Here is a 24,956-nt window from a genome sequence, read left to right as displayed (position 1 = left end):
GGTCACACTAAACATTTAACGCAAGACACAATTCATTCAAGAATATGGAACCCCACAGCTGCCTACAGCTTCTCCCTTGTAACTGAAAGCTCGCAATTATCAGGCCTGCTACTGTAACCCTCACGCTATGGCAGCTGAATCCAACTTTTGCTCTTGTATGAAACTATTTGCTTTCCAATTGCCATGACAAGCTTTACATTATTTTTGCTGGGAAGCTAGCAATTAAAAGCTTCTATTCTCTATTTCAATACCACTCATTCAGAGGACGGCTCTTGAGCAATCTCACTCAAGGGGACAGTACACAGACATTGAGAGCGATGGCAACCCTTCATCTGTCTCTATTACAGAGATTGAGAAATCTCTTCTATTTGTTTTGTAACCAACAGCTGGAACAATCACAAGTAGTTTTTTCAGTAGTATAAAGTTGTGATTCTAGTAGAAAAGGTTCCAAGGAACTGGGAAATAAAGTGTTAGAAACAAAAGCAGAAAATATGGCAAGTCCAATTTTATGCAACTACACAACTTTACTTCTAGTTCTGTTAAAAGAAGCCCGGCTATTTTGTAAAGGTCTCCAATATCAGATGCAGAGAGCATGAGCAAGGGGCTACATCTGGCAATAAAATGGTCTTATTTTTTCAGTTCTTGCTTGCCAAACTTCCCCACATGAAGACTGGGAAGTGAACTATGCCATTAATTACACTACTGCATATTTGCTTACATTTTACTGTATCGTTTGCTTTAGATGTTTATCTTTGCCAGTTTTAAAGTTCAAAGTAGATAAAAAACCCCAAACAAAACAACCACCCACACGAAGATTTTGATTACTGTGACAGAGCAACACAGTCTTCATCCATAACTTACACCACAGACAGCCGTGAGTCCCCAGGAAAAAAAAAACAAAACCAAGGACAGTTGTTTTACAACTGCCGTGGAAATAGCCTGGCTAACACCAGCTTCAATTTCAGCTTTACCAAAATAAACACCAAACAAAAAGATCCCCCATCAACAGGTCCTTAAATGGACTGGCTAGCTTTGTTTGCAGGTTTTCACACAGGATCTAGTTCTGTGGCATTGTGTGTGCAAGGAAAAGCTATATGAAACCTGACATAAGTTTTGAAGAGGCAAATGCGACTGTATTCTCAAATGCTGTTTAACAAAAGGTAATAGCTTTGCTAGTCAGTCCAAATTACATCGCTTAAACATGTTAAAGCCCTTGAATAAAAAAAAAAAAAAAATAATGAAAAATTTGGTCAATTTGTCATCTGTCAGCTGTGTTAATTAACATGCAGACAAAAAAAGCCTAGGCAGGAGAAAAAGAATTAGCTCAGAAACATAATGTACTGCAAACTCCTCTAAGTAAATGACAGACACAGCTCCACAGCCAAGAATGAACAGGGTAACTCCGTGTGCCACAAAGACCAATCGCCTCATCAACAATATGCAACCTTTAATGATACTCACTGTCAAGTTGTCTCTCAGTAACTGCATTATTAGCGTGCTGTCTTTGTATGACTCTTCACTTAATGTATCAAGTTCAGCAATTGCTTCATCAAAAGCCTAGTGTTATAAAAAAACAAACAACTCCATTGGCCATGTGACAAAAGGTTATGCAAATAATTTAAAATGGAATTTCCCCCCACTTTAGACTTACCGTTTTTGCAAGGGAACAGGCTTTCTCCGGGGAATTGAGAATCTCGTAATAAAACACGGAGAAGTTCAGAGCCAGACCTAATCTGATCGGATGTGTTGGCTGCATCTCCTTTTTACTGATTTCAAAAGCTTCTTGATATGCTTGTTGTGATTGCTCCACTATCCCTTTGAGGAAAAAATACACACAAAACCCACAAGTAATTCACATATTGTATTCAGACATACTATCAGGACTGTGTTCACACCTGCATGAACAAAGTAAGTTAAGAGTGAATGCCTGTGAATGAGCACTTTACCCAACAAGTCACTACTTTATGAAGATTTTATATATCACATTTTTAAATTAATTTTTAAAAAAAGAAGTTGTCATTGACCAAATCACAGGTTTGAGTCTCTCCTGTCCACTCGGTGACTACTTGTATTTACAAATGTTTGCAGCAGTTCTGTAGCACTTAAGGAATATAAAACCCACCACCCACATGAAAAGGCACAAAAATGAAATTTTAATTACACACAGGTTTGATACAGTACCACAATTTCAACGTCTTTAAACAGTGCAAAGCATCACAGATCCACATTTTAGTCCCAGAAAACACTGACGATCTTTGCCTATCATGCTGAATCCTTTCAGGAACAGTTACCTACGTATTTCCATTCAAATTGCTTGGTAAAGATAGTTGCGGCATACCTCAACCAGAATTCATTATGTATTTTTAAACACTTCCAACATAGTTCCATTCCCAATGCAGCAGGGAAAGCACTTTTACGTAACTTAAAAAGTTCTAGTACTTACGAACTTCGAAGTAAGGGAGAAAAAATAATTGTACAAGTATATATTTGTACAAGTTATAAATGCTTGGCAGAAAAAAGAACCAACTATAATGTGTATACTAAGACTGAAGAGCTCAAGAGCTTCCATTCTCACTGAATGCACTTGAACTTATGAGGAGACCATGCCTGCACAGGTCAGAGATCATGGCCCAACGCAGCCCACAAGCTGGACTACATCCTTGATGACTGCAGAAGGCAACTGAGGCACTAGACCCTGAGCACAAAGGGACCACTGTTCCTGTGCTCTCCAAGAACACTAACAGCATCTGAAAAAAAGGTGGGCAGGAAGTCATTGAATTCAGATGCAAAAGGACTCCAGTCTTAACATTTCTGGATCAAACCAGAAATGCATCCAGCATGATCTCTGCTAGAGCACCAGTCACATGTATTAAAAAAATAAAGAAAGGAATTTTAGGCTAAGGACTCAAAAATACATCAGTATTTAAGTCAGAAGTACTCAAAGACTGAATCTGAATACCAGTATTCAGGATGTCTATGCAATCTCTGTTTGTTCCCCTTTATGTATTCACAAAAATTAAAGCATCATATTGTCCTCTTCAGCGTGGAAAAGGGAGAACACTCACTGCACAATTATTCAACATTCTGTCCTCTCTATACTAATCACTAATAATGGCATGCTTTAGAAAAACCAGGCAACTGCCATAATACCTTGAAAGTGACCAGAAGTTGGTATGTTACAGTTGAAAAGAGCCAGGTTTACTGTAAATTAAATTCAGAAGTAGTGAGAAGTGTTTTACTCTTCTCATAATGGAAAAGCCTTAGAACTGTTTATGAAAGGCAAAACATGCAGCATGAAAAAACACGTAACTTCAGGGCATGAGACTAAGCGTTTTATTTTGTAATAATGTTATTTATGTTAAAGAAAAATTAACAAAAGCATATTTTTTCTCCTTATTTGAGAAAACACAGTTACCTTTTGAACAGTGATTTGGGAAACTCAGTGCAACATTTGATGTATTCCATTGCTTTTTGTATCAGTCACCCAGTACAAAAAAAGTTGTAAGATTTTTAACCTTGAATTCTTTACAAAGTGTTGTACACTTCCAAAGTTCAAGGCTAAAATAGTAGGGTGAGGTACATGCTTGACATTCCTGTCCATTAGACTGCTGTAAGAAAACGCCAGTCGATAAAATAATGACCCTGGTTTATGAAGATAAAAATATCTTCATAATAAAACTCCCTAGAGTTGGGAGCTTTATACTGTTGCTCTATTTACTGCAAAAAGCTGAAAGAATACACTCCAACTAAGCAGATGTTACTTCCTAAGCAATAATTATCAACTGTTCTTCTTCAAAGTCACAGGCAGCATACAGGAAAAACCCGCGATATTAAACACTTCGGGGGGGGGGACACGAGATAAATAAATCTTCAGTTTAGGAGCCATAGCAACTCAAGCTAGATAGGCTTTCAAACATTTTTCTTCAGCTGTAAACCCAACAAAAACTGCTCAGCCAGGAGACTGGGTTAAACAAAAATGAACTTTAAAACCACTTGAAACAAAGATTTTCACAGTCTTGATTTTAGAGCCTGCAACTTAATCCTCAACAGGAAAAGAAGCTTTGGGACTCAAAATATTTTAACTTCTATGCATGTGAACAGAGATTACAAAAAGGAAGACACAATTACTCTCTGTACAGTACCAGATCTAAAATGCTGGTTACATATGTAGTTCTGTAGTCACCAAGACTGGGTTGGTTTGCATGCAGTAAGCATCAGAAGTCAAATCAAGCCCTATTACACTAAGTCTTAGTAGCTTTGTGCAACTCCCCATTACCCAGCATAGTGGGGAAACCGAGCTACCCTATGTAGTGTTGATACAACACATGCCACAAAGCTAAAGCAGACACATCTCCGCCCTTGAAACTATTCCAAGTCTATTTCACTTCCATACCAAACTCAATCTAGTTTGAAGTCACGCAGACACCTTTCTGTATCATACTGGGAAAGCTTATTAGCTTGAGAGCAGCACATGGCTACAGGGGTGTCACATGTTCAACAGCACCGCAAGGAACCTAGCAAGTCCTACAGAAGGGCAGAATGCTACCAAGCATCAGCTGCACAGCCCAGATAACCCCCAAGGGTCCTAAGTCCACGCACTGAGATTGTCTGCACAGTCCCAAGCATCCCGTATTTCTGCAGACTGAGTGCAGACTAAGCTGAGTCTGCAAGAAAACAGCTCAGGACTAGCAGAAGTTACCAGACTGGGCTCTGTGCTGAAGTGCATTGCTCTTCAGGGCACCCTGCCACCAGTCCTAAACTGGCTCCAGGAAGCAGGTTCGCACTGTTTGCACTGAGCTGTATCTAAACATAATGTATCGTTCTGAATTGAAGGTGACTCTGCACCGAGTCAGCATGTTCTTAGGGTGTCTCTTCAACTACAGCAGTTAAGCAACCTTAAATATATTAAACGCCTCATATTAACTTTTCTAACTAAATCTAGGTGAAAGCAACTCACCTGCAATTATGACAATCTGCTTACACGAAGGTATGAGAAACTTGAGGAAATAAACATTTGGATATTAAACTACCATGGTTACGGAAGAAATTTTCCCAACAGTAAGATTACTTTTATTAATCCTTTTCTTCTCTAGGTAGTTTCTAGTCTCTTTGCTCACTGAACCTATGCAGGCTTCCGTGTTCTGCAGAAATGGCACAAATAAAACTTCAAAAAGCTACAAGACTTTGTCCCCCTACAAAGAGGTAAAAACCCAATACTCGGCCAGACAGAAGATGCACAAACCTGCACTTCAGTGATAAACCAGATGCATGCATGCCTAAAGCTGGGGCCGATTTCAAGATTTCGTGACTGAACATCTGTTCCCTGCTTCAAACAGCAGGTACACCGAAAAGTCCATAACTCATTTGAAAGCCAATGAACTAGATTTTTCTTCAGAAAACAGGCAATATATTACTAAAGAAACTTCCGTCCAAATCAGAATTATTCTAAAACTAAGAGTCACATCACCACCCCACCAAAAGCAATCTAATTTGGCAATATTTAGCCACAAGATGACATACCTTTCTTGTCATCTCCAGCAGCAACCTCAGCCAAGTAACGGTAGTAGTCTCCTTTCATCTTCAAATAGAAAACTTTACTTTCTGCTTGCGAAGCATTAGGGATCAAGAACTTTTCCAACAGAGACTAAAAAAGAAACAAAGAACACAGTGTTTTGTACATACTTACTTTTACAGTGTGCTGAACCAACAATTCAATTATATTACAATTTATTTCAAAGTCAAGACAGCTTTAGCTTTATTCTTTGCCTATTGTCTTCACATCCTACACAGCATGTTCAGTTAAGGACAACGTGTTCTGGATCACAATTCTAGGTACAAAAAGGAACGCTGCATGCTGTAACTGGATGGAGAGATGGTGGCTGTGTTAATTTAGCAGATGAGTCTCGTATGACCAAAGGAAGAGTTTCGCTAAGCCACTATATACTACCCTGACAAAAATAAGGTAATGCCTAGAGTCTGGGCAAAGGGTAAACAATGGAAGAAAGCCTGCATCCACAGAAGATAATAAAAGGATCCAAAGTATCAGCTGACAAATCAAAGACCCAAGTATCTTACATACACAGGCAATAAATAAGCCTCATTAACCTAGTTCCCATTAACTACAATGCTGTACTGGCACTGCCACCAAGAAAGTGTAAGGTGAACCTGGATTCTTGCATTTCCAGACAGCTGACAATTTGACAGTCAGCTAGTTCTGTATCATTGAAAAGGATCCTCTATCCGAGTTCATGTGCTGCTCTAACAGGTGTTTCCTGTATCTTCCAAACCAAAGGTAGCTCTCCAGAGTCTCTCTACCAAATCTTCCCTGTGGGCTGCCAGTTAAGACCAGGTTTTTCTAGATGATGCTGACTGATTATTAGATTAACATAGCAAGTTCCCAGCTGAGGCAATCATGTCATTTAGCAAGAGTTCTATTATGATGAAAAGAAAAAAGAAAAAAAAATAATCACTAGCTCCAACACATTTAGTCAAATTAAGGTACAAGCTTGTCAAATTTCTTGGTATTGAGCGCTTAAAGTCAGACTTTGAAAGAAAAGCCAGTTATCTGAAAGCCTGAAAAAGTACAGAAGTGCTTCTGAATACTCAAAACTGAATCAGCTTTCACATATACTTTGCAAAGGCCATGTAGCAATCAAATTTTTAAGAGGTTTTAGTAAGGATTTTTAGGTGTCCTTTTTTTCCCTGTAAATTAATGACTGACATCTCAGTTTTGCCTCACTTTTTAGCTCATTTCCAATGACACCACAGAAATGGACAATCTAATTCAGCTCCAACTCACAGAATGATGGCTACTTTACTATCTGCTATCTTACCCAACATACTCCTGGGACAGACATACCCTGAATACAGTAGGCTGTAACCCCTGTACTGTGACACAGACACCCTTGGCACCTGCTTTGCATACTAGGCCAACTGACATAAAGCTACAGAAAACTGTAATTCACAGAAAGAGCAAGAGTCAACAAGTTCAGTTGGGGTTTTTTTTTGTTTGTTTTGGGGTTTTTCTGTTTTGCTTTGTCCATTTACATAAATCACAAATATTTAGCCTGGTAGATTCAAGCTGGTGTGAAACTCCTGAAAATGAAGTGAGCTGTTATGGCAGCTCTCTCTTATTTCTGTCTCAGCAGACTGGGTAATGAAGAAGTCTGACTGACAGAAAGCAGAGTCAGACAACGTTCAGCTATGCCTATGCTCCGACAAGATAAAAACCTGTTAGTGGACACTCTTTATTGGTTTCAACATAACGGAAAGCATTTATTCTTTCACCTTTAATATTAGGTATTTCCAGTATTGTGGGGGTTAGTATATAGCTTCATTTCATAACCACGCAGGGAGACATAAAAAAATACTGCATGTCCTTGCTTCCCATCTGAATGACAATCCTTTGGCAACAAAGGGAACACAACACAAGCAAGTCGTCAGCAGAAGTATTTTTATGGAACCAGTCAAATGGGCTGCCAATCTGCCTCATGCCAAAGGCACCCTTCTGGAGGGCATACCACTATGTGAGGAGAAGGATTCAAAACCACCTCTGCCCTAGTGTGACTGGAACAAAGCCGAAGGCTGTAAGGTATACGGGTCACGCATTTCAGCTCACTACTTACGTGCTCTGTTCACACCATTAGAGAGCTTCAAGATTCACAGCTATGAGATTTTTCATGAGTGCCAAGAAACTCCAACTTCAGTGACAACTGAAGGTTACCAGAGACTGAGAATAAGGCTCCTTATTGGTTTTTCTCTGTAGGACTGCAATTAAGTCAGGTGTGTCAGTCTGCACCTACCATTCTGGCACCATGGGGAGCTGCCCTCCTTGTGTAGCCTCCATTAATTAGTCAGACCAAAATATTTTCAGTGATTCTAGAAACAGAAATTATCCACCATCCATATAGAAGGTTGTTCAATTAAGAAGTACAGCTCTGCTCACTCCCATAAGCAGCAACCAAACTTGCAGACTTAAAACACCACTTAGGTCACAAATGAGGTAAATTTTTTGCAAACACCTAACTGAATGGGTGAATTGCACCAACAGACAAAGACAACTGAGAAAGTCTCCCTGATTGGGTAAGATACTAGGAGGGCAGGAACAGCTTGGACAGTGCATAAACCTTCTACTGAAAGAAGATTTTTCAACCCATGTGTAACTTTGAAGACCGATGCATTAAGAAAATCTCTTTGAATAGCTATTCGTAACATACAGCCTACGCAAAGAGGCTCCGTCTCTGAGAATGCACTGGTAGCTTGCTCATACCTGGATGAAACCCTCTGTTCTATACAAACAATACACAGGACTGGTAGGCAACATATCTTTGGGAGAGTTTTATTTATGCCAAATACTTCACAAACAGCAATAACAAAACCTGAAAGCAAATTAACACTTAAAAGCTATCATGCAAAATTACTGAAAGGAAATCTCTCCCTTATTATTTATCTAGCACAATATATTCAGTTTCTCCTGTCCATACCAGTCTTTTTATTTCAGGATATATTTTCTTTTACTGGCATAAGTAACCACAAAACACTCCTTTAAAGTTAGCCTCAAGATTCAGAGCAGTCTGAATTACCCTAGACATTTATCATAGTGACTTATCCTAGACAGTGGCTGTGAAAGCCACAATCTGCATGGAGATGGTGTGGCTACAGAAAGCCATACAGATGAGATCAGTGAGCCTACTGACCTTCTGAAGTTCCATTACAGAAGATAACGTAAAATGTTAGGCATAACAAAAGGCATAACTAATCTAAAAGTTTGTTGTCTGCTAATACATCTGTTTATGGGGAATACTGCTTATCTTTCTCCTTTTTTTTTTTTTTCCAACAGCTTTAACAGCAAGGCTTCTCTAGAGCATAGGTTTTTTTCCCCCTACAAGGAGGAATATATTGATATTTAAGTCCTATTGATGGGTTCTGTTTGTTCAAAGCAGAAGAAACAGGAAGAACTGTTTCGATAGGGCTACCACCGCATGCCTACCTCCTCTCTCCTTTACCAGTTCACATGACAATGTTTAGCAGTACAGAGCTGATTGCCATACGGGCCACTGAAGTGCTAACAGCTAGTTCAACACCGGACCAATAAGCTGATCTGTGATTACTGAGTTTGTTAGGTGATCCACATAACTGTAATGCATACAACACCCTGACAACTGAAGTCCATACAGCACAGGCATATTATAGCTACATGGTATGTAACTGAGCCCTCACGCTCATTCACGACATTCCTGCCATCATGTGAAAATCCCATCCATTTTTGATATATACTAATTCACACTAACTACAGCTCTACAGGCAGTTAATTACAGTGCCTCGATCAGAATCTGGTAGAAATAGCTTTTGAAACAAAACCAAAACACTACTCCTTGTCCCCTAAACCCCACAACTACTCAGCCATAGTCATTAGAACTTTTAATTTGGCAGCAAGAAACTAACTGCTGTGAAACAAACCATAGCATTGTAATCAATTAGGCAGATGCAGCAGCATCTTAGAGCACTTTTCAGCCAAAACCTGTAACAGCTTGTACAAGCACTTCTAATACTTTTCATAGCAAAGTCATACACAAATCTTTTCAAAAAGAATCAGTGGAAAATTCTTAAACAAATAAATAAATAAATGTGTGTACTAAATTTGAATGTCAAAACTTACTAATATGCTGGCCATAGAAAAAAAAAACAAAACAACCAACCACCACCTAAAAGTAGGCTTCAACACTTCACATCTGCAATTGTGATTATGACTAAGTTAACAGCTTTCTGGTACTCTGGACTAGGAGACACAGCACATTCAAACTCAGATGTCAGCTATGTTCACACATACCATAGATAAGAAATCACATAAATTTGGTACGTACCCCTAGACCCAGCAAGTATGCACTAGAGCGTGTCTAGTCTTTGTCTCCAAAGAGGCTGCATGTACACAACTTAATTATTCTACTAGAAAACTTCAATCCTGGCTTATTTTAGACAGTAAACTGGAAAGAGATTAACCTTCTTCATTCTTACACATATTCTTTTGCCAGAGCAGGACACAGTCAACAGATGGTAGGCAACATGAAGCACAATGTGTTTTGAGCCCATTTTGATGAAATGCCCTATGGATTTGTTCCTTTGTTTTTGCAAGATGAAGTCTGAAGGTAAGAGTTAGCAGACTCAGTTAAGAGCGTGAAGGAAGCATGATGAGTAGTCATTCTGTGTAACAAAAAACCCCAACACCCAACCCTCTACAAAAAAGTCTGCTTCCTACTGCAAGCAGACATGCTTCAGTTTGTCAAGCTGCGGTGAGAACTGCAGTTGAAGACAGGAAGCCAGCCCATAAAGTCTTGAGCAGTCCTTTCCGACACTTGAAGCCTAAAACTATCCTACTTTTTAAAAGAATTTGCTTACATCTTTGGGAAATGACCTGTGTGGGCCAGAAGACTATTCCCAAATTTATTGTAAGAGAATTAAACTCAAGGCCTTAGTTTTGCCTTGTTGCTTATAGTTCTGTGCCTATTTTCCTTTATTAAAGGCTCCATCTTAGTACACGTTACTGCCTGGGAACTTTAGTAATTATTAATGCATTTGAGGATTGCATGAACAGCTCAATTTTCTATTTAAGATATTTCCCTCCTGACAAACAGGAGAAAAAGAATAAAATCACCAGGTTCTAGAAAACTGTAGTTGTAAATGAGCAGCTAATACAAAGTCAGAGAGAACCAAAACCTTTGATTTAAAATACCAGTAATTATTAAGATCCATCATTGAGTAAAAACCCTAGAACTACTGGAGAAACAAAGATACAGTTCTTGCACTAAAGAACCAAGCTGCAGAATGGCAGAAATCCAAAACAATACACTGATAAAAAGTTAGGTAACTTAAACAGTATCAGTTTTGCTTAGACCTGACAAGCAGGCCTTTTGTCTCCATGCAGTATAAAAAGATATCTGGCCTAGTTATGACATTATTTCTAGTTCTGGAGATAAGTTACACAGGAGTATTAGGTGAAGTTTAATTCACTTATCATCCATCTGTGGTATACGGCATAGGCATGAAGATGACACGGAAGAACTGTGGGTTTTAAATTCATGGAAGACATTAAAGGAACCGTGTTGGTGGTTTTTTTTTTTTTTTAAGCTCAGCCTGAAACCTGTTTCACACTGACAATGGTCTAATATTTTCATGATGTAAGCAGCATGCCACTATCTTTCTCCCAAGAGATCACAAGAACAAAGGAGGGATTGCACTGGCTGACAGGACTCTTCCGTTTGCTAACCTACTTGTAACACTGCCCAAAAGAGGATGCCATTAGAAAAATACGTAAAGAAAGCAAAAAAGTGCCATGCTTCTGTTAGCCTCCATCAATGCCTAGGGACTTCTTGAGCCAGATGTGGTTTCTTTGAATGTAGTAACCTTCAGCAGGCTTCCTGTCCGCATTCCACACATTGTCCAAACTCCTCTTACATCAACATAAACTTAACACCCACAATTCACTATAGAGAAGCAGCTGCAGATACATGACTACCTGCACATGAGGAAGTATTACTTTTGCTCTAAATCTACTTCTCAGTTTCATTAAAAACAATAATATATGTTTAGCTTAAAAAGCACTGGTACTCGAATCTGCATTTCTTTTAGAAGACTACCACATAACTTCAGATTATTTGACCGGTTTCAGTACCATTTCCAAACATCAATCAAGAGCCTCCACTTCCACTTTCATAGCATCCAGATAGCCATTTACTTTGTTCTCTACAAAGGAAGAAAGTGAGCAGCAGAAGACGGAAAGAAAAATAAGAAAGATGTAATGGATATTAAGAGGGACATCCAGCATCATGTTAGAACCAGCAATAAAATTACAGTCTATTGAATCTTAAGATTCAGCTTTCCAGATGCACTTACCAACTGCAACCCAGACAGAGAGTACCAAGCTCCTCTCATGTCCCAATGCTTCTAGGGCAACAAGCCTTCCTTTGCAGCAGGAGACACAAACCTACTCAGACTACTGTGACAATGTTGACTTGCTGTTTCCTGACTACCTGCACAGCTGTGCATGAGTATTTGAAAGAATTACACATATAAAGTATGAGGTAGACATTCAAAATATTGATTCAGATCAGTGCTTTCAGGTACACTGGGGGAAGAGCTACATGTACCTGGTTTCTAGTGGAACCCACTAACCAACCAACACAGTAACTGCAGCACAGTTTTGTTAAGCAATTCTTTTACAGACTTCTATTTTGATGACGAAGTTATTAAAGTAGGCCACCTGTGTTGGACAAGTTCAAGACACCTATCATTCCTATAAAATGCTAGCAAGTGATTTTCCATGCATGTGTTTTCTGCCTGAGCACCAGTTAGGAAAGTTATGGGGGCTATAAAGCAACACATGCAGTTAGCTGCGCTGCACAGATTGGCACATGCACTCAAACCATTTGTGGCCAGTAGAAATTTTATTTACACACATCTATCTCAACTGTTGGAGGAAAATGACAAATATTTGTATTTTAAAGGGGAATATTTTCAAACAATCCCTTCCCAAACCCAGGCTGTTTTGAGACAGGCTCATTATGCTACTTCTGATTACAGCTCTTGCCAGAGTTTGGGACAAGGGCTCTGCAACTGCTGCCTCATGGGTGACCTCCAACCCTCTTGAGGGAAAACCAAAAGGACTGCTCTGCTGCCAGCCTTCTACTTCAGCTGAAAGCCTCTTGTTTAAATTAGCCACAGATTTCTATCTACTCATTTGTTCACTTGAACAGGAATACAAGAAAATCTATCAAATACTAGCGGCTGTTGTGGCACTGGAGATCCCTCTGGTAAAACATCTGCTGAAGGAGGAAACAAACCTACTGCCCATTCTCAGTACCAGTTACTCTTTCCTCCCATCAAACTGGCTGCCCACACAAACAGGCAGCTGCAGAAATTTGAAAAAGGTGGTAAGGAAAAGCTGGCTGGAAGAGATGAGGTGAGAACAATGAGCCTTAGCAAGGGAAGAGATCAGAATTTGGGACAAAAGACCTTCAGAGAGCAGGGAGGACTTTTATTGCAGAGTTTATGCAACGGTGGAAGGTGTGACAAGCATAGACACATCTAGAGTTAAGAGCACGAAAACACATACACTTGATTAGCAGTTTTGCTGTAGTCAATCTGGTGAAGATCTAGAAAGGAAAAAATGGCAGAAATGAGGCCTGAGTAATAAGAGGGTAACTGAAAAAAGAACTAAAGCACTAACAGAGAAAAGGGATAACAGAGAGAATGGCAAGAAATTTCAGGTTATGCAAAAGAAATACTAAGTCTAAACGTGTTTCTTTAAAAAAAAAAAGAAAAAAATGCAGCATCACATATGGACAAGCAGAGGAAAACATGGAAGAGGTAGGATACCCTGAAAAATCATCTTCATGATGATGCGTATGCTGGGGGACTAGAACTCAGTAAAAGTAGGTGTATGCAGTAAAACGCCTACAGGGTGCTCAGAGGTAAGATATGGCACAACTACACACCACCAGTTTGCATCAGAAAAAGGTGGTAACTGAGGCAATGAGGAGCAGCATCTCGGTTCATACTTTCACAGCCATACACGTAGCTATCCTTGCAGATCTACCTCACCAGCTTAGGCTATCATGCCCTTTACTAGCTTGTTCCTTCTACCACTTTGCTTTCCAATTAGTATTTATGCAAGGGAAGCAGATGTGCTTGATATCAGGATATACTCTTTGAGATATTCAAAAGACTTCTGAAGTCCTTCATGCCAGTCATTACAGGTTTTTTACCAAAGTATGCTTAACAAACATGTGACAATGAAGGAACCAAATTCTGATCCACAGGCAAAAATACCTCTCCAGTTTAGCAACCAACTCTTGAGAAAACTCATGCGAAAGGCAGCAGCCAGGAGGAAAAATAATTAGGATTAAAGTATTTAATTTGCTGAGGCATTGCTGTAGACATTAATAGACAACACAGTCTCTGCTGAGGATCAAAGCCAATATGCAATTTTTACCTTTTTTTTTTTTAATTGCATCGCCTCAATCTATTTCTTGAATATTGGGAACTTGCAACAAAATACAATGGTGCCAAACCCATCAAAGATCATCACTGTATGAAGAAACAGAACAACTTCTAAGAAACATGAGATAAAACAGAACTGAAACCAATTGAGTTGGATGAGAATTTCTGCTTAGACAGGTAGTCTAAGCGATAGCTATTCTAGCTGTACTCCAAATCAGAACATGCTCTACTTGTCTTAAGGCTTTACAGTTTTGGACTTTGAAGAATTACTACTAAAAACCCCCACAAAAATGATGTAACTTTTTTTTATCCTTGACAAGAAACAGAAGTAGGAGCTATATATCTTTAGCAGCTTGCATTCCAAGCAGGGCTGAAACTTCCTGAAGTAGACTATGTATCTATTAGGAGTCCATTAGAGCATGCAGTGTTAATAATAAAGCATTTTATTAACCAAAATGCCATTTTAGCCATGTAAGCCTACTCTGCACTAGGAGAATCTGATCAGTTAGAGATCAGATTCCCATTGCTAAGTGTTTTGTTACCTGCATAATCACAAAGGGTAACAACATAAGACAAAAAAACCCGCAAACAAAACACAACAGCTCTCTACCCCATTTGAACTGTATTAAATCTGATGTTAAAAAAATAAAAATCAGGAATTTACTGTTCATCTAGCAGCAGCATGGCTTATTATTACTTCTCATTAGAAGAGGCATTGCCAATCTTCTGTCAGATTTCAAGAAAAATAAGCAACTACACAAGAGCTGACATTTAGTAAAAAACAAGTTTAAGAAATAATCAGTCTTAATGCTCTTCAATCAATTTTAACAGCACAAGCTTTCTCAAACTATTTCAAAATGGTAGTCAACTTCCACCTGAACGGACAACCAACTTCAGGTTCAGAGCCAGCAGCCGCCATGTCTGCCTACAGCAAAGAACAAATAAAGTGTTTGAGAACCTGTTTCAGAAACACGTACTTCTGTCAAGTGCATGTAACAACAGTAGTTACCAGATAAAACCAGAGATAGTATGGCATCTCTTTATACAGATGTACAGAGATAATGCACCAACTCTGCTCATATTCTAGATTTTGTGTTTCTTCCACTTAGGGCTTTCACAAGCACAGTAAATCTGGTATCTTAACAATGCAGCGTATCTACTCTTAGCCTTCTAAGTAACCAACCACTGCAACAAACACAGCAGAGCTTCACAGAATTACAAGTACACACAATGAAGTTCTTGCTTGAACATCCTGGAAGGAGGAGAATACCCGTCATAGGTGACTAAACGGATCAACTTTATTTTGCTGCTCAGAAGTGCATATCAGCAGTAAGCACATACGGTACTTGAACACTAAAGGTTGCGGTCAAAGCAAGTTTTTACTGGGGTGCTTTTGAAATGTGTAAGCACTATGTATTTTTTTTAAATCAAAGCCAATTATTAAACATTCATGTCAAGTGCAATTAATACAGCTGACTACTAGTTATAGTAAAGATTTGTCCTGTTTCCAATAAATGCAAGAGGATATACATCCAGGTATGTATGTGTATACACACGTGTGTGCATAGCTAATATAAGTACCAAAGGTAACTGCTTGTTTAAATGGTTTTTTTTGCATTTATGCAGAACACCTTAGCTGATTTTATGATGAATGGGTGCATTAAACACACATATCAACATTATGGATGCACTTCTTGCTAAGATTAATAAGTAGTAGTTCACATTTGCTCATGCAGCCCAACCACTGGTAAATTACTTCTATGTGCTGGAATCTAAAATCCTTTCAAATACGAAGTTTCATGCATTTACAAACAATTAATGAACAATCTAGGATAAATAAAAACCAACGTCAGTCATCTCATTTTTTAACTGATCCATGAAAGATGTTTAATTCTCCAAGATTCAACAGTTCTTCAATAATTTAATTTGCTTAAAAAAAATAAAGGTAATTGCTTTAGTTTAGGCAGTGCTTTCACTGCAATAAAACAAAAAAAACAAACAAAAGAAGAAACCAAACCAAAAACCCAACAGCCAAAAAAAAAAAAAAAAAAAAATTATCAAGAAAACTTGAAGGGGTGTAGCTACAATCAAGGAAGTGATTAAAGGATTAACAAAGTGAAATCATGAGGCTGATGCAAATTGCCTCAGCTTCCTACCTTCAATATATGTGAGGAATTATACCAGACAAACCCTAACTGAAAAAGCTAGACTTGGAAAGTTAATGAAAAGCTTAAAATTACAACCGCCCTGGGAAGTCAGTAAACCCTGACTACATTTTACCCTGCAATATTTAAAAGTTCATTCAGAGAAGCATTTGTGAACCCGAGGTACTCTCATATTTTCACACACACCACTAGCATATTACCAATTACCATCTTTTAACATAAATTTTAACAACTTGAGAAGACATCTTGAGTTCTATGTCTAGGTTTGGGATCCACAGTACAAGACAGATTGAAGCGAGTCCAACGGAGGCCACCAGCATGATTATGGGGCTAGAGCACATGACGTACAAGGTAAGGCTAACAGAGCTGGGCTTCTTCAGCCTGGAGAAGACCAGCAGATCTTACTGCTGTGTACAGCTGCCTAGAGAAGATTGAGCCAGATTCTTCCTGAAGGTCTACAGTGAAATGATGAGAAGCACCAGCAAAACTGGAATATGAGGAATTTTGATTACATATAAGTTATTTTTGTTGGGTTTTTTTTAACCATAAGTAAGACCAAATATTATGACAGGCTGTCCAGAGAGGTTATGGAATCTCCATCCTTGAAGATATTCAGAATTTGACTGACAAGGCAACGTGATCTAACTGGATCCGTTCTCAGCACAGATGAACTAAATGACCTTCCTTCCACCCTAAATTATTCAATCAAAACAGCTTAAAACAAGGACGAAGTTTTTCAAAACAAAGCTTAACTCCTAGATTTCAACAAATCAAATGCCCCTCCGTGATCAACATTCTGCAAATAGAATATTCTACAAACACCTCCCCTTCTTTTCTGAAAAGATCAAATGAAGGACACTGATCTCAAAAACAGAAACAAAATGCTGTCAAAAATAAAAAACTAAGCATGAAGGACACAGATCTCAAAAACAGAAACAAAATGCTGTCAAAAATAAAAAACTAAGCAAGACTGAAAGAGTCACAGATCTAGAGGTAGCAGGTTTCAGTCAGAACACTGAATTTTCTGTTAGATCACAGCACAGAAGGGCTATGGTGTAAGTCACTCGAGCTCATAAGCTATTTATCTGCTAGTTAGCACCACTCTATAGGTTAGCTGTACTGACTGTCAGGAAGGACACAATGAGTGTACGGTGGTTGACTTTAAAAAAACCTCACACATGTGCATGGCAAAAAGCATATGGCTGCCTGTATGAGAGAGGACTAAACTTTCTAACTCTGTCATTAAGAATCAGTGCAGAAATGGGTTTTATAGATGTTAAAATAGTAACCTATTAGATGTTTGCAGGCAACTAGAAAATAGCCCCACAGTAATTAGAGTATGACGGCAATAGGCATTAATTCTGTGGCATGTTCTTTAAAAGCCATTTAAATGCATCTGAATGGAATTACGCTCCCTTCCCCCCAGTGAACTCCAGCCCCATAACAGGTTACTAAACCTCCTCCTCCTCCTCCCTGCACCCTCCCCAACCGACATACATATGAAAGAATCGCAAACCTGAAGTCACTTGGTTGAGATTTAACTGCACCTTTTCTTCTTACAATTACCACTTCTAAAAAGTTAAGTATCTTTAACAAGTGCAAAGAGATCTAAATAGTACAAGCACACAAGAAGTATCATTTTTAGTTTCTGAGCACAAAGTTGGGAGGAAATAACGTGGCAAAGAAAGCAAATAATTAATCTTATTGAGAGCACTGTCAACCTACACCCTGTCTGACAAGAAGGCAGTGGGGAAAAAGTGCTGCAGAGCACCTATGTTGTAACAGTAACTCTAGAACACTGAAGGGCAGCCAACGTTTCAGGAAGCTCTCTAGACCTTAAGGGGAATAACCAAAAGGGAAAAGAAACAGTGAAACAGCGCTTGGGCACTGCATGCAAAGAAATTTACTTAAGGTACGACTGGGGGGGAATTTGGGGGAGGAAGAGACATCACCCAGAAGACTGGGCACGGCGGAAGAACATAGAACTGTCACATATGGTACACTCTGGAGGACATGCGGGGACTACTGCTGTATGTGCCTGCCTAGGAAAGAGTGTAACTGTCTAGAATTACATTCACACTGAAGTGAAGATAGCCAGTTGTCTTTTAAATTTTTAGTTTACATTTAGCTCATGCCAGAAACTGCCTGAAAGCTACTAGTAGTTTAAAGCACCTGAAAACTTCTAACATGCAAGCAGCATCAGATGTTAACTATTCAAAAAGCTTCCCACAGAATGAAGTACATTATCTGTACTTCAAATTAAATCTCTAGTAAGAGGAATATTTCAGCTAATGAGGATTCTGAACTACTTCAGTTACAGCTCCGTTTCCTATTAACTGCAAAAAGCATGTTGAAGAAAATCCAAGCCTGTTAGATTAATAACAATTTTTATTATGGAAATGACAAATAAAAGATCATTATACTGGTATTTTAGACAGAACCTCCCTTTCACTATAGAAAGTGAAACAAAATGTGAAGCACACACTTCGCTAACATGAGGAAAAGTACTCAACAAAAAGCTTAATTTCCTGTATCAATATGAAACTTCTGAGGCTGGAAATTTTCTGTAATACTCAAGTACATTTAAGATGCTAGGGTATGGCAATGTACTTCCTTACACACACACTGTATTATTCTTGAAGAATTTGGAAATTCAGTCTTCAGTAAAAGTTCCTTTCACTGTAACAATATGTACAATGTATCACAATTATTTGCAGTTTATCAGCACTACCAGACCAACTCCAAATTAAGAGTCAGTTATACACTGGAGTATATTCAGGTGTAGTATAACTGAAACAACTGGTGCTGCACCATGACATTTTAGGTGTCTCTGCTTTATACAGCAGCACTCTGAGGCTGCAGCAAACAAGAGAAGTAGTTCAGCTGTCTGTAGAGGTACTCCACGGCAGGTGTAAGTGAGGGAAGATTTAGGATGTGACAAGGCCGTAGATGTTGGCTTTTCCTGCTGCAATATCAGTGTAAAGGAGAAAAGTAAACAGTCAGATCTGAGCACATAACTGCTAACATTTTTATCGAGTCTAATAGTTACGAAGCAAAAAAGAAGTCCAGCATCAATTGCTCTTATTCACTCCTTAAGCTAGTGGAAGAACTAGGAACACAACCAGGCAGAACCTAGTTTGGTACACTCTGCTGTTTACTGGATTAAAGGAGCTATTTCTTTCAATCCAGTAGTAATTTGATTCCAACAAATGAGGGAAGAGACAGAAGCTGCAAAGGAGCCAGCTTTGCCTACATTCTGCTAGTCACAAACACATTCCCTTAATTGGTTTCCTCCCTTAAAAGCTGAAGTTAGGACACCAGTCACTTCCACACTCAGCTGTGATGTAACACCCCAGGGCATTAAATATTACTTAAGAGCCTAGCAGGCAACTTAAGACACAACAACAGCTCAAACAGATTCACAGTCTTAATAAAAGATACAAAAGTTTCTGAACTGCTTTTGTACTGTAATTGATAGGGCTCCTGACTGAGAGCTTTGAAAGTTTGTTAACACTTCAAGTCTTATTAACAGCATACTTCACACCAATCAAGATGTGTTAAGCCTTGTTTTTCACTTCCATGAACAGTTACAGACTACATATTGCTGTGCAAAAGTTACAGAGGATCTTCTGAAAAGCAAACAATCACCCTAGTTCTATGTTTGCATGTAGCATTGTGCATGCTCCTGTTCATAAAAACCAACCAAGTATGTTACCATAATTCTTTTTTCCTCTGGTAAAACAAAGTGAATGTCAAATAAAGCAATACGGTCAGTCACATTTCCAGGTGAGTAAGAATGTATGTAAATAAGGATATTCCAATGAAAATGAGAAAAGGTTTTTAAATGTAAATCTAGTTCCTCAATGCAGTTAGGAATGTCAAAGGTAGCGCGTGCCACTTGAAAGCATTTTAAAATCCTATCCCTTGAATTAAAAAAAAAGTTTTATTTTTTAAACCTAAGCAAAAAAAAAAATAGTTTTATTACTGCTAATCACTGCCTAAGACATTGTTTCTTCTGGACAGTAATTTTTCCTTAATCTATTAAGAAAAACTCTACTGGCAACACTAAAGATTAGTAAGACATTAGCTTCCTAAAAGTAGTAACATATCAAAGAGTAGTAACTTCTTTAAATCATGTATGTATCTCATTAACACAAAGAGAAATTCAAGTTCATTTTGAGATTTGGAAGATTTAAAGAAGATTCCCTCCCTGTGTTTCCCCCTGCTCCTAGATGCTGCAGCTGCCGCAGCGAACTCAAAAGCTGGGCTTTTGTTTTAGTTTTATTTATTTAGCATGCACAGTAAAAGCTAGTTTCACCTTTGGTTTCCATTATCAGAAAAAAATTAATTGTAAACACTAAATTCTTCTGAAAGGGGGTTTCTAAGCCCAATGACTCAAAATGATTTCTTAAACCCAAACATAGCCTACAGGAGAACTTCAGATCACTGTGAACTGAAAGCATCCACCTCCAAGGGCTTTCCCATTAATAAAATAATTTTAAAAAGAAGTAACAGGAAATTAGAACACCACATTTGGAGTCCTTATTTCCCTGGCTTAAATAGATGAGCCACCACTTAACAACACAAGAACTAGGAAATCAGTTATTTTCAAAGTTTGGCATTTCCTTTTTCATAGTGGAAGTTTAGAAGTTATCCTTACATAAGATAACAAAGCATATGAAACTGGGTGTGTTACAATAACCATGGAAACCAGCCTACACTGGAAGCCAAGAGACTCAGTTATCCATGCTGACTTTTACACACCCTTGGGGAACCAGTCTTCTAGAAGGTATCACTGCCTGTATCATCTATCTTACACAGCAAGCAAAATTTATGCTACTCATTGATCTCAATTTTCATTTGACATCAGATCTTCAAGCACATACTTGGCTATTTAACAGTTTCTTCATATCACATGTCATTCTGTCACCTCCAGGTACGTGATCCCTTGTCACAACCTGTGGGATGACACACCAGCAGGGTCCACAGTCCAGTGGACAACTCCACTGCCGACAGTAACATCTACCTCACAAGTGGTCACAGGACTGGACATCCATCAATCGTGTGCTCTCTGAAGCACCACAAGCATATGCAATTGAAAAAATCCTGACGATCTGGAGTAAGCATTTGGAAGAGGTTCAGATTTCACAAACCAGTCTCCTAACGAAAATATAAGGTTGGTTGTTGGGTACATGCACCTTTTAAAGTAACTACAACCCACAGAAAATGCCTTTTAGAACACCATTTTAGTATGCCACTAAAAAATGTTAAGTTTAAGAGGGTATCACAGCATTTCTACTGCCTCTTCCTGCAGACAATTTTCTGCATGGCTGAGTCATAACTAACATTACATCATCTCACCCAGGGAGGGGCACAATTTCCGTAGAGTAAGAACTACCTCTTACAACTAGAGCAGCACACTGAAGTTGCAGAAATCAAAGTGACCTAGGATACAAGTACTGCACTGAGGGGGAAAAGTAGAGGAGAAAACCCCAAACTAAACCTGTATCTAGTTCATCTTCAAAGTAGTATGTTGATTTTTCGTAACTATTACTTTACATACAATAATGTTTCAACATGTCTCCAAATTCATTAGCATTCGTAACTATGACGATTTGTTTATATTATTATCAATTCATTAAGAGGGAAAGAAAAGTTAGACATCTTTTAAACTTTGTCCTTCAGAAATAGCATAGGAGACCACAGCTTTACTGACAGACCAGAAGTAGTCCCAAAGGGCCCAGCACCATTTACCCTGCAACTCTTAAGCAAAAATGGATCAACAGTTTCAGTATTTCTCACCAGCACATCATTGCAGATGTCTCTTAGCTCAGTCTCGATTTTCTCTCTGTATTCTCGAGCCATCTGCTGTTTTTTCTCAGCACCTTCCGTCTTTTGTTCAATACTTGAGACGACTCTCCAAGACGACCTACGGGCTCCTACAACATTTTTATAGGCAACAGAGAGAAGATTCCTCTCTTCGTTGGACAACTCAGCTCCTTGCTCAGTCACAGACTTCATGCAACTTGCCATGTCATCATATCTTTCAGCCTGCTCAGCCAGTTTGGCCTTCTGCACCAGCTCATTTTTATCCATGCTGATATTTCTGAAGAGGAAAAATAGTGAGGCATTATTCAGACACTGATCAAGGACAAAGGTGTTCTAACTTCATATGCAGCACAACCATTCTCTTAAGTAGTTTGGAACTGTAACAGGTATGACTGAAATCCAGAACACAAGGCATACAAGCACCCAATGCTCAAATGCATCGATGCATGGATTGAAGAGTTAAAGTCACTGTTTCCTCCTGAAAAAATGTTAACTTTTAGATTTTTTTTTAATAAATGCAAAAAAGAGCATCCAAAGGCAAACTCAAACCAAATCATTCCTATCTTAAGCACGTAAATGATCTTAGCTCTTTGCCCTCACTCCCTTTTAAGACCTGCAGTATCAACTGCATCCAATTATCAATATAATAAAATCAACAAGGAAAATACTCAACAGTAAGTTTTTCCACAGAGGAAGACAAAATAAAGGCTAGACAAACAGTACCAGGCAACTCTTTGTGCCTTAATAAAAAAAAAAAAATCACAGTTACATGCAGAAAGACTTGGCAAAGAGATCTGCAAATCAAATCCCACACTGGATGTTAAGAGAGTCAGAATGCACCAGACAGGTATCTAAATTTCAAGGCACACACCCTTCAACAATGTTAACTTCCTTCCACAAAATGGGATATGGCAGACGCTCTGAGCCAGGCAGTGCTGCTCAGCCTGAGAGGCTACCTTTCAGGGACAAAAGGAAATTTTACTGTTTAAAAATACTACTTCAACGTCAGTATTTGAGATAGCACGATTCAGCCGAGATGCCCCATAACCCGCATCTCATCAGCGCTTTTTAAAAAAGTTAAACTAAAAAAAATAATCAAGCTCTGCTGAACAGAAAGAGTTATCAGGTAATTTTTTTTTTGGCACATCAGAAAAGACTAATCCTCCCTCAACCCCCGTGCTTTCACATATCTTGACTCGATCACTTTGAGACCCTGACAAATGTGCCTTGGGACACACCATCCTTTAAAGTTTAGGCTAGATTATAAAAACAAGAACCAATTTTGGTCACGCAGAGGGTATGTATTTCTTTATGCTCCACACACAACAAGCCAGCATCTTAAATCTTTAACCATTAACCTTTTTGCCGTTTTACGTGAAGTCACCACAAACAATAGCAGCACTGTCTACCCTTTAGGAATAAATTACGCACGTTTTAAAACATTCCAGTCACCTGAAAGGGAAAGTTTTAGTAGCTCCTACCCCCAACACCGGGGTACAAGCTCAGCGGCCGTTTCGCGGCGTTTGCAAAGGCGCGTTGAAAACTTGACCGCACCGTGAACAGCGGGGTTAAGGAGCCATTTTAAAGCAAGGTTTTGGCTACGGTTGTTTACCACCCGGCGCGACCGTGACGAGCGCGGTTAAAACGCCGGCCCCCAGCGCCAGCCTGCCGGGCTGCCCGCAGGCCGCTGCGGCAGCATCCTTCCCCGGCGGGCCGGCCGCCCGTCGCTCCCGGCGGCCCCAGGGTGGCCGCCCGCGGCGAGGCGAGGGCCGGGCGCTGCCGCCCGCGCTCCCGCCACACGCGAGGTGACAGCAGAAAATGGAGCGGCCCGGGGGAGGAGCGGCGGCGCGGCCCCCCCGGGGCGAGGAGGCACGCTCCGGGCCGCCCCGCCCGCCGCCCCTCCCCGCGCTGCGGCCACCGCACCCGCCCGCCGCGGGGACACCGAGCGCCTCGCCGGCCGCCTTTGTCATGGCGGCTGGGCTCCGGAGCCCAGCCCACTTCAGCGCGCGTTAATCCCGCTCACCTCCGCCCAGCGCCGGGGGCGGCGGCGGAGGAGGATGCCGCGTCCCCGCCCTGGCAGCGGCCGGACGAGGGGACAGCCCGCGGGGGACGGGGCGCGCGGGGGAGGGGCGGTGGCACGGGGGACACTCCCCTCCTGCCCCGGGGGAGCCGCCGCTGCCGCCCGGACCCCTCGGCCGGGGCGGGGGAGGTTGGCGGGGGGGGCTGGGCGGAGGGGAGGGAAGCGAGCCCGACCGAGGGGCGGCCCCTGCGGCTCTTCCGCGCCCGGGCAGCGCTCCCGGCGGGAGACCACACCCAGCGGCACCCGCCCGCGGCCCGCGCGCCGGGCCCCTGCCCCCCGCCCGGCGGAGGCGGCGCCCCCCCCCCCCCTCCGCGCCCACGGGCGCCGGGTCGCCCCCGCCCGCCGCGCCACGGGCGGGGCCCTCACCTGCCGCCCCCTCCCCCCGCCCCGCCGCCCACGGCCGCTCTTCCCCTCCCCCTCCCCTCCTCGCCGGCGGGGAGGGGCAGCCGCGGCCTCACCTGCGCGGCCCCCGCCGCCCCCCGCAGCGGCCCCCGCGGGACGGGCCGCTCCCGCCGCCCTGCTCCCTCCCCGCGGAGCCACCCCGCCGGCCCCGGAGGCAGGGGGGCGGGTAGGGAGGGCTCGGCGCTGCCCGCCGGCCGGCCGATCGGCCGGCCGGTCGCCCGCCCTCGCGCGGCCCCCCCACCCCACCCCCCGGGGGCGGAGGGCGAGGTCCCGGGGCGGCCGCCCGGCGCGGGGCCCGGAGGCGGGGCGGCGCGGCGGGCCCCGTTACCTGTGCGCGGCGGGAGCGCGGCGGCGGGTGTCTCGGGGCGGGTGGCCGGCGCGGACTGTGCCTGTCTCGCGGCTCGCTGCGCTGCAGCCTCTCTCCCAGCGCCACACACGGCGTCTCCGCCAATCACCGCGCCGCAGCGCACGGGCAGCGCACCGCC

The 24,956-nt window shown here is 41.3% G+C and overlaps 1 protein-coding gene across 1 annotated transcript in view; it reads right to left on the bottom strand.

Annotated features, from left to right (window-relative positions):
* YWHAZ (tyrosine 3-monooxygenase/tryptophan 5-monooxygenase activation protein zeta) overlaps positions 1-24,956 on the bottom strand; it is a 27,896-nt gene extending 2,940 nt beyond the window's left edge. The window contains exons 1-5 of the mRNA XM_055705591.1: positions 24,800-24,956; positions 21,963-22,266; positions 5,521-5,644; positions 1,652-1,815; positions 1,462-1,557 (exon numbers count right to left, since the gene is read on the bottom strand). Coding sequence (XP_055561566.1) covers positions 1,462-1,557; positions 1,652-1,815; positions 5,521-5,644; positions 21,963-22,256 — 678 coding nt within the window. The 5' untranslated portion in view covers positions 22,257-22,266; positions 24,800-24,956. The remainder of the gene's footprint in view (positions 1-1,461; positions 1,558-1,651; positions 1,816-5,520; positions 5,645-21,962; positions 22,267-24,799) is intronic.

Source organism: Falco cherrug, chromosome 3 (genome assembly GCF_023634085.1).
Source record: "Falco cherrug isolate bFalChe1 chromosome 3, bFalChe1.pri, whole genome shotgun sequence".
Taxonomy (NCBI): Eukaryota; Metazoa; Chordata; class Aves; order Falconiformes; family Falconidae; genus Falco; species Falco cherrug.
The sequence above is the reverse complement of the archived record's forward strand: the minus strand, read 5'-3'. Positions and strand labels throughout refer to the sequence as shown.